Source organism: Podospora anserina, chromosome 1 (assembly GCF_000226545.1).
Source record: "Podospora anserina S mat+ genomic DNA chromosome 1, supercontig 6".
NCBI classification, from domain to species: Eukaryota; Fungi; Ascomycota; class Sordariomycetes; order Sordariales; family Podosporaceae; genus Podospora; species Podospora anserina.
In genome coordinates, this window is record NW_001914851.1 from 571,906 (window position 1) to 586,720 (window position 14,815).

General features: G+C 53.8%; 3 protein-coding genes across 3 annotated transcripts; 2 read left to right on the forward strand and 1 right to left on the reverse strand.

Annotated features, from left to right (window-relative positions):
• Positions 1-272: 272 nt before the first annotated feature.
• On the forward strand, positions 273-3,551 carry PODANS_1_23000 (uncharacterized protein; the record flags this gene model as incomplete). The annotated part of the gene is made up of 2 exons (XM_001906585.1): positions 273-2,593; positions 2,648-3,551. The coding sequence occupies 2 exons, from the start codon at positions 273-275 to the stop codon at positions 3,549-3,551; spliced, it is 3,225 nt and encodes a 1,074-aa protein (XP_001906620.1).
• A 1,580-nt stretch (positions 3,552-5,131) lies between these two features.
• Positions 5,132-6,160, forward strand: PODANS_1_23010 (uncharacterized protein; the record flags this gene model as incomplete). Its single annotated transcript, XM_001906586.1, has 2 exons — positions 5,132-5,362; positions 5,432-6,160. 2 exons carry the CDS (start codon positions 5,132-5,134, stop codon positions 6,158-6,160), a joined length of 960 nt encoding a protein of 319 aa, XP_001906621.1.
• Positions 6,161-8,293: 2,133 nt separating this feature from the next.
• On the reverse strand, positions 8,294-11,189 carry PODANS_1_23020 (uncharacterized protein; the record flags this gene model as incomplete). The annotated part of the gene is made up of 2 exons (XM_001906587.1): positions 8,294-10,788; positions 10,841-11,189. 2 exons carry the CDS (start codon positions 11,187-11,189, stop codon positions 8,294-8,296), a joined length of 2,844 nt encoding a protein of 947 aa, XP_001906622.1.
• Positions 11,190-14,815: the final 3,626 nt, after the last annotated feature.

Consider the following 14,815-nt stretch of genomic DNA (forward strand, 5'->3'; position numbering starts at 1 on the left):
TGGCTCTGTGTAGCACACATCCATCTTGAGATATCAGATCGGAGGCGGGGCGGACCTGCAGGACACTTATCCAGCCGTTTGGATCTGATCTGTCCCGGACTCCCGTACCCTCCAACCCATTGTTAACGTGCCTCTCGTGTTTTCTCACACCCGTCATTGAGACCCGGGAACCCCCATCGCCCCGCAGTCGCGTGGGTTACGCCTGCCAGACTGGTAAATGCCCTCGAATCACCTGCATCTCTATCCCAGAGAGGCAGGGCAAAGACAGGCATATGTCGTCGTCAGGTGGCAGGCAAGGTCCATTGGCCCCAGCACCAGCAGACAAACCAGACGCGCAAGATTTACAATCCATCCCACTCCAACCTCTAGTGCCGGGTTCCGCTGCTGAGAGAGAAGGCAAAGGCCCCACGCCGTCGCCGGCCTCTCAGTTTTCCATCCACAGCCCCTCCATCCGCAACCACGCCAGGGAATCAGATCAAAGCCAGGTCACTCTCCTCCCTGCAGATTCCCATGGCAGCAGATCCAGATTTACGACGAATACGCCTACCGCTGCTGACGAGAGCGACAGCGACAGCGACAGCGACACCTACAGCGAGCCTGTCTCAGCATCTGGTTTTGGATACGACGATTTTGACGAAAACGAATTTCACGAACTTGAAGACTTCAGCCAACAACCGGCACCCATGACGCAGGACATGCCCCCGCTCCGCTCGACGGCGGGCTTTCAGAGCCCCTCGTACGGCTCCATTACACCAAGAGGATCCAATGAGTCTATACCCGATCCTGAAGTCGAGGGCAGCGCTGCGCACCAAAGACAAGAGTCTTCTGGATATGGTAGCAGACGATCAACACGCGATTTTGGGTCGCGGCGACGGCGCACCAGCTCCCAAGCTAGGTCGCTGTCGGTGACTATGAGAAAGTCGTCGCGCCAGTCGCTGGGAAGCTCGACTACTGTTGGAGGACTGGAAGGCCGATTTGGAACCACCGAGACGTCGCTGTTGAACGATTTGACGGAGAATCATACGGCAACGGCGGATGAGATGGACGATGACGATTCGAGATCCTATATTTTCGAGTCGGAGATTGACGAGGGTGATGAGAACGACCCCCCAGACAACTCTCCCTATGCCCAAGTCAGGGCCTCTGTTGCGCCGACCGACAACACAAGTCTTTCCATCAACACACCACGTATGTGGGCTTTGTCCATACTTTTTTCCTTTCTCGGATCTTCTACCAACTTGTTTTTCTCCCTAAGATACCCCAGTGTTGCCATCACACCCGTCATCGCATTGCTACTTGTACATCCCCTCGGTCTCTTGTGGGACTATCTTTTAAAACGGTCTGACGATCCACCGGATGAGTACGTCGATGGCTTTCGAAGCGAGAATGCCTCCATATATTCATCCGAGTATCCGTCACCACACATCATTCCATGGGAGCGAAGAGGCGTATTGGACAAGATTCGGCTTTGGCTTTCTCAGGGTCGTTGGAACGAAAAGGAGCACAGCTGCGTCTATGTCAGCAGCAACGTATCGTTTGGATTTGCTTTTGCAACAGACGTCATCGTTGAGCAAACGCAGTTCTACAAGCAGGAGGCCAGCATCACCTATCAAATCCTCCTCACCCTTTCAACCCAAATTTTGGGCTACACGTTTGCCGGGCTCACACGGCGATTTTTGGTCCGACCAAGCGGCATGATTTGGCCCGGGACGCTTATGTCGGCAGCCATGTTTACGACGCTCCATAAGGAGGAGAATAAGGAGGCCAATGGCTGGCGGATTAGCAGATGGAAGTTCTTTTATGCCGTCTGGTTTGGTGCCTTTGTCTTTTATTTCCTTCCTGGGCTCCTGATGCCAGCCCTCAGCTACTTCAACGTCATCACGTGGTTTGCCCCCAAGAATGTGGTGGTTGCCAACCTGTTTGGCGTCGTGTCAGGTCTGGGACTGTTTCCCATGACATTTGATTGGGCTCAGATTGCCTACATCGGGTCACCTCTGCTTACCCCGTTCTGGGCAGCCATGAATGTGGTCGGCGGCTTGGTGATCGTGATGTGGATCATCGCACCAATTGCGTACTACAGCAACTGGCTGTACTCTTCATACATGCCGATTCTGTCAGCAGCCGTGTTTGACAACACCGGTAGCGTTTACGACGTTGGCAGAGTTCTTACCAAAGACTTTCTGTTCGACAGGGAGGCTTATTCAAATTATAGTAGGGTGTTTCTGCCCATCACCTATGTGCTTAGCTACGGCGTTCAGTTTGCCGGGCTTGCAGCCCTCATCACACACACGGTCTGCTGGCATGGAAAGGATATCTGGAGACAATGGAAGCGGTCAGTTGAGGAGGCTTCGGCGGAAACCAAAGGCACCTACGAGCCTGTGGCCGGTGTGCACGAGGACCGACCCCGGAGGGGATCCGGCCGTGGTCGGGTACCAGCAACGGAACCAGCCAGGTCGTCTCTAAGTATCGACAACCTCATGACTCGAGAGGATGTTCACAACCGCCTGATGAAGAGATACAAAGATGCCCCCATGCTTTGGTACTTGATAACGTTTGTGTCGATGACCGCCGTAGGTATCTTTATTGTTGAATAGCAAGTTGCTCTACCCTATACTCTTCACGCCACATCATATCTAACCGATTGCAGCTACCCTATCCACCTTCCCTGGTACGGCCTCCTCCTTGCCCTGGGCATTTGCAGCGTCCTCTTCATCCCCATTGGGATCATCATGGCTGTCACCAACCAGCACAGCAGTATTTATCTGATCTGCCAGCTCGTCGCCGGCGCACTCTTTCCCGGCCGTCCGGTAGCCAACATGGTTTTTGTAACCTACGGTTACATCTCCTCGGCCCAGGGCATCAAGTTTGCTGCTGATCTCAAGCTTGGCCACTACATGAAAATCCCACCCCGGATATTGTTCGCTGTCCAGATGGTTGCCACTATTGTGTCCTCGTTGACTCAAATCGGCGTTCTCAACTGGATGTTTGTCAACGTACCTGGGATTTGCACCCCGCAGGCAATCAACGGGTTCACCTGCCCAATCGCACGAGTGCACTTCAACGGGTCGATTCTCTGGGGCGTGGTAGGGCCGTCGGAATTCTTCGGACCTAACGCCACATATCGGCCATTGGTTTGGGCATTTGCCGTCGGTGGGATTTTGCCTATTCCGCTGTGGCTATACGCACGCAAGAGAAAGGACTCCATCGTTCGCAAGATCAATCTTCCGGTCTTGTTCGGATCACTCGGATGGATTCCCCCGGCGACGGGCTTGAACTTCTCGGTTTGGGCTGTGGTGTGCTACGTGTTCAATTACCTCATCAAGAACCGAGCCGGAGCCTGGTGGGCGAAATATACCATGACGATGAGCGCCGCTCTGGATTCTGGCCTTGCCTTTGGGATAGTGGTGGTGTTCTTTGGTTTCATCTATCCGGGCTGGATGAAGGGCTTCTCTTGGTGGGGAACAGAGGTGTACAAGCAGGGCTGTGACTGGCAGGCTTGCAGCTATTTGGAGGTGCCTGATGGAGGCAGGTTCGGGCCTGATAGATGGTGATTTGTTTTGGGAGAAGAGGGGGTGAATGATGATGGAAACGTGGTTTATGAGATTATGCATCAGGCTCCCTTGGATCACACGCGAACACACCCTGATATTAGACAGGTAGCATAGAGATTTGGCGGTTTGCATTGGAAGGGGCGTTTTTGAATTGGATGAACTGGATTAACACACTCTTTACCCATCGTGACAAGGATTGGGCATCTCTGGTCTGATTTGGCATACTATAGGTACGGCAATCGTATCTCCCATCCTCGTCGAAACCGCAACTTCGATGAAACACCAGTCAACTCATATGCCAAGTTTTACGCTTCAAAGCTTCTTGAAGGCACGATAGCCTAAGCAAACGCCTTGCAGCCACCTTTTGAACATATGCACAGAGCTGCTGACCGACTAACCATCTAATAATCCGACTACACCACTATCGGAGCTTCCCCAGAGGGCATTTCACCCAAACAGGATGAGTTCTCGATCACATCACCACCTCCACTTCACCTTGTCCCGACAGCTTGTGTTTGAGCCCCACCATAGCACTTCCCCCACTATTAACCACCCCGCAGATAGTCACGGGAAGTCGCGACTTCCTTGCGTTTCCACCGATTCAAACGCGTCTCTCAATTTACTTTTCCAGCTCTTCCCTCCCTCCCGCAACCAGCTGTGAAGCTTTGGCTCCGCCATTGTTTTTCTTTGAGCTGCCTGGGAGAGACAGCTTAGCTTGCGATCTTTCGTCTCTTACTTCGTCTTTGTCCATTGGCTGGCGATTCATCATTCCATCCGCGGTGTGTGCCTGCCCTGTCTTTCAGTACGCGACAGCTTATTGGCCAATCGCACGACGACCGCTTCGCATCTTAACATTGCGTCTCACCCCGCCCTGGGTTCAAAATCATGGCTGGAGTTAAGAACGAGCCTGAGAACAACCGCGGTGGCAGCAGGGGGCTATCTCCAGCGACTCATTACCGAGAGTACTCCGGGTGCTGACGATAATGCGTTTATCAAGCCCGAGCCAGAGGTCTACTAGGCCATCAGTACCGCACCTTTGCTTTGCTTTTCCAAGGCGGGTTGGCGTGTACAACCTCAAGGGTCAACTTGCAGAAATCTCGGTTTGTGTTGCTACCTTTTTTGTTTCATTGCAGATGGGGTTTTCGATGATTGGTCATTTTCTTCTGTGGACTTGAAGCACTATGTTTGAGGTTGCCTTCAGCTTTTTCATCAGTCAGTCCGACATTTCTACACACTCCGCCACTTTGTTCACATAGCTTCTGTCGCTCATCTTGATAATTGCAATGTAATTTGTTCATGTCCCACTATCTTCCAATGATTTGATGTGCCCGTCAGGTCATCGGACACCATCTCTCCTTGCTTCTCAGTAGGTTGTGAGAAAAACGAGGGGACACTTGAAGTAAAGGGCTGTCTGCCATCTTTTGGCGCACCTGCATGGCTTCTGGTTCGTACGCATAGTTCAGTGCTCTGGAGCCAGGCTGGTTAGACCCTAACCCTGATTGATCAGTCTTTTGAAGCTGCAACCCCAGCATGTTCGGTTCAGAGCGCTCCAACTGAACAACCACGCACATTAGCAATCCATGACCATGGCGCACATGAAGAATCCTCTCGCAACACCCGATCAGATATTTCACCGAAGCTCATTGGACTCCCCCCCTACCGAACTTCGAGATGCGATATTTTTCTCGACCCAGTGCCTCACCCAAGCAGCTGGCATCCTCCTTCAACTCCCCCAGTCCGTCACCGCGCAAGCCAATGTCCTCTTGGCGCGCTTCTGGCTTATAGAACCAATTATGTCACATGAGTTCAGCGTATGCTCGACATCACCCCTCGCTCCCTTTTTCTGTCTCCCATTCTAACGTTCATATATATGCCTTCAGGACGTATCAGCAGCTACTCTCTACACGGTCGCCAAAATCGGTCCCTGCCCTTGCACGCCCAGGGATCTATCCAACGTCTATGCCTACCTCCTCTCGAGCTCTTCCACGTTCCTATCTCCTCCTGGCAACAACCCACCGAAGAACATCCCAGATGACTACTACCAATCCGAAACCTCCTACCAGGCTTTCCACTCGCGGATCCTGTCGCTGGAGCACCTCATCCTGTGTTCGTTGTCGTTCGACACGACGGTGTCGTTGCCGCATCCTCTCGCGATTACATACCTCCAGTCAATGGACTTTTTGTATGTCCCCAAGGAGAAGATCACAAGGAGGGTGGTCGAGTATTTGAATACTGCTTTGCTGTCACCACAGTTGCTGTGCCTGACTACTCAACCCAACGGGCTGGCAGTGGCGGCGATTTACAATGCGGCGAAGGATTTGGGGGCCAAGATGCCGGAGTGTGAGTGGTGGGAGGTATTTGATGTGGATAGAGAGGATCTGGGGTTCTTGGTGGTTGGGATGAGAAGTTTGGAAGGGTGGGTTGGGGGTATGATGGGGGAGGAAGGGGTGCTGGGGAAAAAGAAAAGGGGGGGGATGATAACGAGAAAGGAGGTGAGAGATATTTTGGGGGGGGACAGGCCGCCGCAGGAGGAGGAGGAGGATCCAGAAGTTGTGATGGCGAGGAGGATGGATGAGAAGATGAGGGAGATTGAGGGGGATGCCGCGTGAGAGGCTGCGATGGTTTGTTTTTCATGATACCCTGTTTGAGCGAGGCGGAGGTTGATCAAATGATACGTGTCTGGTGGAGGTTGATATCACCTTGTTTCACAAATACGATTGAGTTCCGGGCATGCTTTCGGTTTACGTTTTTGGAGGCCGGCATAGTACCTTACGTGGGTAAGGTGAAGATCATCAACGGATACAGTGGGTCTCACGTTGGCATGTGTTCGTTGAACGTCTGGACTGGCCGCTAATATCACTCAAGAAGACAGGGTACATAACTTCAAAAAAAGCTAAATCAACCAGGTATCATACGCCAAAATGTTAGCTGGGTCTACTCTCGTCAGACTTCCAGCTGCGCATCTTCCGGGGCCTCTACATGCCTACCTCACCTGAGGCTAGCATCCACGTACGCATTCCAACACTATTTCATCGAAAATCATCATGCTATAGACACCTTCCTTCTTTCTCATATCACACAAGCCCCCATAATTCAATCTTCACGATTAGCTCGCCCCCCAAGATTCAGCGAGATATATCCCACGACACCGAGCCTCACCATCTCTCAAGCGTTCTGCGCGGGCTTACACGCCATCTGCTCTAGCCCCCAGACAAAACCCGCTTCACCAAGCCCCCAAAGAAATCCACAACACCACACCCTATCTGGCATCCCGAAAGGCCAACCATGTGCTGCCCGGTACCGGCCGAGCGGTCCCCGGCACTCGGCCGCGCCGCTGCCGTCATGTCATCATGTTCAGCCTCCTCCCAGGAGCGCCGCCGAGCAAATCCCTAATCAAAAACAGGCAATCCGAGCCCATCCCATACAACCTATCACCGTCTCCATCGTTCTTATCCCCGTCTTCTCCAACCCCATCCATTACATCACACAATTCTCACCCACCAACCCACCAACCTATTCCGTCTTTTACTTACCCAACTAGCAAAACCAGTCCCCCTTTTCACCGCCATTATTTCAACATCGTCAACATCTTGCTGGTCGTATTCTCTTTTTCCCCCGTTTTTCGGGAAATCATTTCCCCTCAACCCCCCCCCCCTCTTTTTGCCTCTCCCGACCCCAGAAACCGATGGCGATCCCCGATCCATCCCGCATTTCTTTTCTTTTCTTATTACCCCAAGCAAAAAAAAAAAATGGTTTCCCCGCTCCCCAGACCCAAACACCCCAGGATCTCAAGCCTAACCCCCCGCATTATCTCCGTGTTTCTCCGCTTATTTCCAGCTACATGACTTCGCAGAAGAGATCCACATGCCTCGGTGGTCTCCACAACTGCAACCACGAATGTGGAAATCCGGTGATGAGCGAGCGGACGGGTGCGTGGGCTGTGGGAACACACAGCAGCAGCATGCAAAGTCTCCATGATAGTTGCATTGTGGGATTCCCACTCCATTGAGCGACTTGTGCCAACGGCTGGAGGAAAGTCTGTCAGTCTAGTTTTGCGTGGTCATGAGATCAAGGCCAGCCTCTGCTGGCTACATTCAAAACAGGCTTTTGTAAAGTATGTTTTGCTTGCATTGGACACACAAATATCTACATGTAATGTCAAACCGCAAAGGTAAACTGGAAGCCAAAAGTTGAATACAACGGCGAGAACCCAACCTTTTTGTATGGCACAAATACACATTGTTGAACATCGTCGTAGGAAAAAAGAGGACATTGAACCTATTTTGAAATCCAATAAAAGACAGACACACCTAAATTCCAAAATACAAACCAGACCGTTTTTGATTCCCGTGTAATGTGGTCGATCGGCTGACATCCCAAAAAAGTTTCGTTCACAAATTCATAAAAAACCCACCATATCCACCCACCCACAGAAAGCCCGCCATCGCCACCCGCCGAGAGAAACCGAAGGAAAGCCCAACCTGACCATCAAGAAAAAAACCCAACCAACCATCCAAACCCCTCCCCCCCCCTCCCCCTTCCCTTTTGGGGTTTGAGAACAAGCCAGTGTGAAGAACGCCATCCAAAACAAAGACCACCAAAGCCCACCGTGTATGTATAGCGAGAATTAGAAAATAAATAGAAGATATATATAAGTGTAGCTCGGCATTTGGGGCGAATGCCAAGAGATAAGGGGGTATATGGGCGAATATTGGGGAGCGTAAGACAGGGGGGTGTGCCGTCTAAAGCGCTAGGCCAGTGCCGTCACCTGTCCACCGGTACAAGGCCAGCAGCTCCCTCCGGCGTTGATGTTGCTCGCCGAGGTCCTCGGGAACACGGCCCCGAACTTGGGCCAGAGCGCTGCGCATGACCCTGCTGAAGTTGCGCTGGTACTCTGTGTTGAGTGTCACGACGCAGGCCTCGTGGGCGCGGATGATTGTCTCGCAGGCCTTGACCACGCTTGGTGACGCCTCCAGCTGCAGCTTATCGGCAATCAGTAGGAGAAGGAACGAGCCTTGGAGAAGGTAGATGCCGAAGAAGAAAGGCATAAACTCAAGACCGGGGTCAAACTCGAGGATGTTGCTAATGGCCTCGGCGGCTGAGACAGCATGCCCAGTGGCGGTGATGAAGCCCTGGCTACTGATCCAGAGGTCGTTGTCATCGAGGAGGTTGATAGGATCCCACTTGCCGGTAAGGAGGATGTGTAGTACGTGCATGACATGAGTTCCGTAGGCCATGACGATGCGAGTTTGAATGTCGCTCTCTGTCATCCGGCTAGAGTTGGTGTGGACGCTGTGAACGCTGTGTACCGATGGGGTGCCAATATCAGTAGGCATATCGTTGGCCGTAGGAACACCGGCAGCCTCGGCGGCCTTCTCATCGGCAGCTTGCGCTTGCGCACTGAGGCTCAGGTTGCGCTGCTCGAATCTCTTCAAGCTCCGCTCATAGATTTCGAGATGCCGAGTGATTTCTGATGTCTGATCGTCCCACTCCCGTGAGGAGCGGAAGCCAACACCAAAGCGGGGGTGATTCCTGGCGTGGTGAAGGTCGACAATCTCGCCGAGAATGGTCATCAGGGGAAGGAAGTAGCCATAGATGCTGTGGCCTGTGCATTCGAAGCAGGGCCCTCGGCCGCGAACGCTTTGAGAAGACTCGGGGTCTGAAGCGAGCACATTGGGGTCCGTGTAGGCATGGAAAATGCCGTTTTGATAGTCGGTGTCGTCCATTGGCTGATACAGACCATCGCACTCAATATCAAGGAGGAACAGGGGGCGATTGTAGCAGAGAGCGAGGTGGCGGTCAACAATGTAGACGATCCACCAGATCCGTCGTCTTTCCTCACGCTCCTCTTCCGTGATAACTCCCTGAAGACTCCCAATCTCTCCACGCTCTTCGCCTTCTTCGCTGTCGGTAGAGCCGCCCTGACGGGTGGATGGAGCGTTTTGAGGCAGCTCGCGACCGAGCTTGAGCTCACGGGCCAATGACCAAGCGGCGTTCCACCACCGAAGACTGGCGCCCTTGTATTCGCTGGCAGAGACCACTGTGGCCAGGTGGATGTAGGTAACCACATCGTCAAGAGAGCCGGCAGCGCCGAACGCCCCGGACTCGCCTGTGAGAGCGTCCATGCTGATGGAGCCAGGAAGCGCCACACCGAGACCGCCTAGGGCCACACCATCCACAATGGGGCTCGAGACTGGCGACGCCTCTTCGGAGGGCGTGTGGATCAAGGGCTTGAGCAGGCTGACGGTGAGCTCAAGAAGCTTCTGGCAAATCTTGCCGCGCGCCGAGGGGACGCTCGTCAAGAAAGGAGCTTCGCTGGTTTGGGCAGCAACCCAAAGCATGCTTGCTAAGAGAGCTGGTTGGCACTGACGAGGCTTAGTAGGGTGCAGGAACGACCGTTTTCGGAACACGAACCCCAGAACGTATGGCGACATGGGGTGCATCTGGGCTGATGATGAGCTCGCAAAGTAGAGATCAATGAGATCGCAGGCCAAGGAGAGCGGAATCATGTTGCCCAGATGCGGAACCAGCGGCTCCAAAACCGGATACCGGAGCGGCGAGTGGCTATAATTGTTTTGCGGTACGTGCGAGGCAAATTGTGGAGGTGGTGATGACATGTTCATCCATCCGGGCGATGTTGGCTCTCCGCCCATAGGATAGGCGCTAAGAGGGCTGTTTCCAAGGCGGAAGCCATTGGGGCCACCTGCTGAGTAGCCAGTTGGGCTCTGGGTTTGCAGAGCGTACGGAAGGTCAGGGTAGCTCGACATGCCGCTCTGGGCGGAGCCGTACGCAGCATGAGGAGGGCCGTTCATCATGTGGCCTCCCATTTGACGCTCGTATGCCGGGTGAACATTGCCATAGCCGTTCAGGTCCAATGCTGATGGGCTGTCCAAATGATCGCGATCCATAGCGCCAGGGTGGCTCGTCATGTGAGCCTGATGAGCGGCAATCTCGGCCAAGCTGTCCATGCTCCCTGTTCGTTGGCTTCTAATCGCCTCCTCGGCATCGTTTCCTGGCTTCTCATCCGAGCTTGACTGACGTTCCTGCTTTGTGGTACTTGGGGTATCGCTTCCGTTCTCGGTGGCCTGCCCGTTCTCGCCTCCTTGGCTTGGGGATTTTTGACCGTTTGAAGAGGCGGCCGCGGCAGCTTGCTGTGCGGCTTGTTGTGCCAGATCCTTTCTGGAAGCTTTTCCTCGCTTTTTGCGTTCCCGGATGTATTCGCAGCCAAGGCCAAATTCTATGGTTGTCAGGATCATGTTAGGTATTCACAAACACCAAAAGAAACTCACCAATGCAATGGGCGCAGGGATGCTGGCCGTCGCACTTTGTCCGAAGCTGGTTGCATTGATCACAAGCTCTGCTAATTCTCCTGCGGATAGGACCCGCCGCCCCTGTAGCCCTTGAGGAAGGACCATATGGGTGTTGCCTGTGCTTTTGCTGAGACCCTGCTCTGGCGAGGTGTGGATTGTGAACACCGACGTGTTGTTGAAGCTGCTGGAGGGCGTAGTGCGATCCGGGAGCTAAGCCATCGAGTCCACCCGGATGAAGATGGCCTCCCGGAACGTGGCCATTAGACATGAGTGTGTTTGCGGGGATGGCATGGTAAGGAGAAAACCGGTGGAGAGGATTGGATAACATCTTGACGGCTGGCGTTGTTGTCTTCTGAGTAAAGCGTGGTGGCGGTGAGGAGGGTGTTCGGATTAAGAAATAAGGGGTTGACGATCGTCAAGATCGTGAATTAGAGGATATAAAGACGGACGGCCTCGAGCGAGTGCAGGCAGTTGGTTGAAGCGTAGCCACGTCTGTGATGGGTAGAGAGGAGAGACGACAAGAAGGAGTCGTCAAGGTCCAGGATGGGGAAGTGGGAGCTTCTATATCTCCCCTTGGCGGATGGAAGCTGATGAGCTGCCGGGAGTATAACGACCAGCGGCAGTCTGACGGACCGAAGTGAGCTTCCCTGTAGGGAATGGTCAGTAACCAGCATGAGCATTGACGGTCTGCAGAAGAGCATAACAGAGACCAAAACAGTGGGAGGGGATCAACGCGGTTATGAAAGAAGGCGGCACGGCCATCTGCAAGATGGGTGCAGCGAGGAGGAACCCGCATGGCGGGGTTGGGGTGTGGGAGACAGGAGCAGACGGCAGGCCAACCGACAGGGCGTGACGGCATGTAAACGGGCCTTGTCGAGAACGTGGAGGGCAGGGAAGATGGATCTTCAACGTACAAGGAGACGGGTCAAGAGGAGGGGGGTGTGAAGACGAGGAACGGCTGGGCCGGTTGTGGTTGCTGGACAAGTCCGGAGCGTGTTTCTCAAGCTCTGCCCGAACCCCTAGAACCCAAAAGCCGACCTGAGGTACGTCTTCCCGAAGGCCTCAGATGTGTCGTTCGTCTGTCTTCCCGGTGGACCGTCACGAACGAGATGGCTTTGTCGGCCTCTCAGTCTCTGACGATATGCCGTATAGTGTTGAAGAGGGGCCGGAGCGAGACAGGCGCGCCAAAAGGACAAAAGGATATCCAAATCGAGCAAGGTAGCAAGTCGGTAATTTTTCTCGAGCTGTTCCTGCTTCCCCAGGGTACTTTCTGCGAGTCTGTATTGTCTGCTTGGCGTGCATACAGAGCAGGAAAGCCGCGGTTGAGCTTGTTGATCAGGCCGGCTACGATTGGTGACCGGGGCGCGAGGTTCTGGTTCAGCACAATATCAAGTATCAACTTTATATTGCCCTCGCAATATAAGCGGCGGGACGGGAGGCATATGGGGGTGAGCGAGGTGTGCGGTGGGAGCGCGGGGCGGGTAGCGTCGTGTGGAAGAAAGGCAACAGCAGCAACTCTGGGGAAACGGGCACCTCAGGGTCTGCTTGAGGATATATGGGCCTCGTCTTCATCTGCCAGCCAGTCTGGAGCAACCCAAGACAAGGATGGCCCATCAGGGCAGGGGTCCCAGAAGCTGGTCTCGGTGGAGAAAGTCGACGACGCTATCGTCGTAGTGCCAGCATAAAGGTTGCGAAGACGGCATGCGGCAGGCACCTGGCACTCCTGACGAGCTGTTTCTTGCCCACAGAAACACTCCGATGAGGGTCGTCCTCGTCTGCCCTGCCCTGGGGTTGCCCTCCTGGCACTGGGCCGCTCGGCACAGGCGATGGCAGGCGCTGAAGGAGGGTTCGCTCCTCGCAAAACGCCTACAACACTCCACCCTGGATGCTGCGGTTCATCGCTTCAGGTTGAAGGTGTCGAGCCTCCACTTAGAAAATTGACAAATTGCGCAGACGATGGCACTGGAAGCGGCGGAGAAGCATGTTGCTGGCGCGTGTGGACTGTGCCATCCCCGCTCATAGTGGCCTTGGCATCGCTTTCGCTCGGCCAGAGTGTCGCCGAGGGACAGTCATCACCTCATTGTGCTGGGGATTTTTTTCTGTGGGTGCTGCCCACCGCCAGCAGCTGGGGAAGCTGGGGCGGCTAGTCTGGGGAGCACTGGGGGAGCCGGGGAGAAAAGATGGGGTCGGCCAACAAAGCTGTCATGGGTGATGCCGTAATGGAGCTTCGGAGCTTTCAGATTTTCAGAACCAAACTGTGTCGGTTGGCCATCCATGATCCGGCACCCATGGATCTCTTGCCTCTCGACCACCACCATCACCACACCACCACCACCAAATGACAATGTAGCGAGTGACGAGTAGCAACCAAATCTCCCTCTTTCGGAAGAGTTACTCGAGGGGTCTCTTGCTGCAGAGCCGCTGCACGTCCTGCGTGCTTTTGCTGCACATCTACTGCCACCCCTGTCGCTTAGGGTTGCCATCGACTTCTCCTCACGCCCTGGACAAGCGGAAGAGCTATCGTACCGCAGACTTGCTCAAACGTCCATCCAGATCCGTCCCGCCAGACGCCATAGGTCCGCCTGTTATTCCGCGCCATGGTAAGTATAAGACGTTAGGTATATGTGCCTGCTGTTAAGCATCTGGGGACGGAGGCAGCAGGAAAGCGTTCCTTGTGTGTCGGGCGACTCCAGCCACCACAGGGGACGGTCCAGAAAGGGGTCTGATATTGCGTTCGTCCAAGAGAATAGTGACTCCGTATTTGGTACATCATAGTGTATGTTGGAGGGCGATCACGGAGATGACGATATGTACATGGTGGCGACCTGAGACCGGCCTGGCAGAGTGCCTGTGTCAGTGACAGATATGACAGACATCAGTGACGCTGAGTGGCAGGTAACATGATGCGCTTGATGCACTTTGACGCAGAGGATATCGATTGGACGCCCAGCTTGCCCAGCTGAGATTGTGGGCTACGGAATGGGTGTCGAGATTCGGGCCTTGTCGATGGAGCACGGCAGATGGCAGATGAAAAGATGGGGGCTCGTCAAGCCAAGAAAGGAAAGCATTCGCCAAGCGACGCCCACTTCGATCGGGGCTTGTCACTAGGCTTGAATGGTGGAATTTTCTACAGGTAGGGTTGCTCCTTCTCAATTCTTCGACAACCTTGGAAGCGGGCAGCACTTGCCTCTTGCTCAACATTCCAGGTTGATATTCCAAGGAAGGAACTCCCACTCAGTTCACCGCCGTGTCCTAGATACAGGTTCTCAAGGAAGGAGTAGATCGACTGACTGACTGACTGTAGCCTGGAAGGGACATTCTTTCGCATCGCACTCTCTGAGTCTGAGGTGACCTGCATCTCCGATTCCCCAACTTGTCGTCGGTTGGGAACATCCGCAAAGCTCCGGCCATTGGAGATGCATAGCAACTTCATTACGCGAAGGCGAAATTTTTTGTTGTTTCCCATCCCCTCCTTCGTCGATCCCAGTTGCATTGACAACCATGAAAGGCGACTTGTGGTGCCACATGACATTACCTTTCACAAACACCTGATTGTTCAGTATTTCTTTCTCTCCGCAGATGTTTCCCGAATCGTCTTCCTCCTCGAAATTGCAAAACCGGTTGGCGCCTCTGCTATGACATCCAACTCCAGGCGGCATGCCAATATCGGAACCCTTATGTCGTCAATTATCGGCCGAGATAGCAGCGAAGGAGGAAGACTAGTTTGTTGAAACAGACCTGATGTCCGGGAACCAATAGTACTAGACCGCAATCTAAATGTATGCACGCATCTCAAGACTTCCCCTTGGGACCAAAAACACAATGTCATTTCAACGGCGACTAGCCCCCGGCAGCGGGCATTCCGGTCTGTCTAAGAAAGTTTAGCGCGGAGTAGGAATACGAGTACATAGGCGAGATCATAACAAAATATTGTTGTAAGAGTTATCCCGGCTT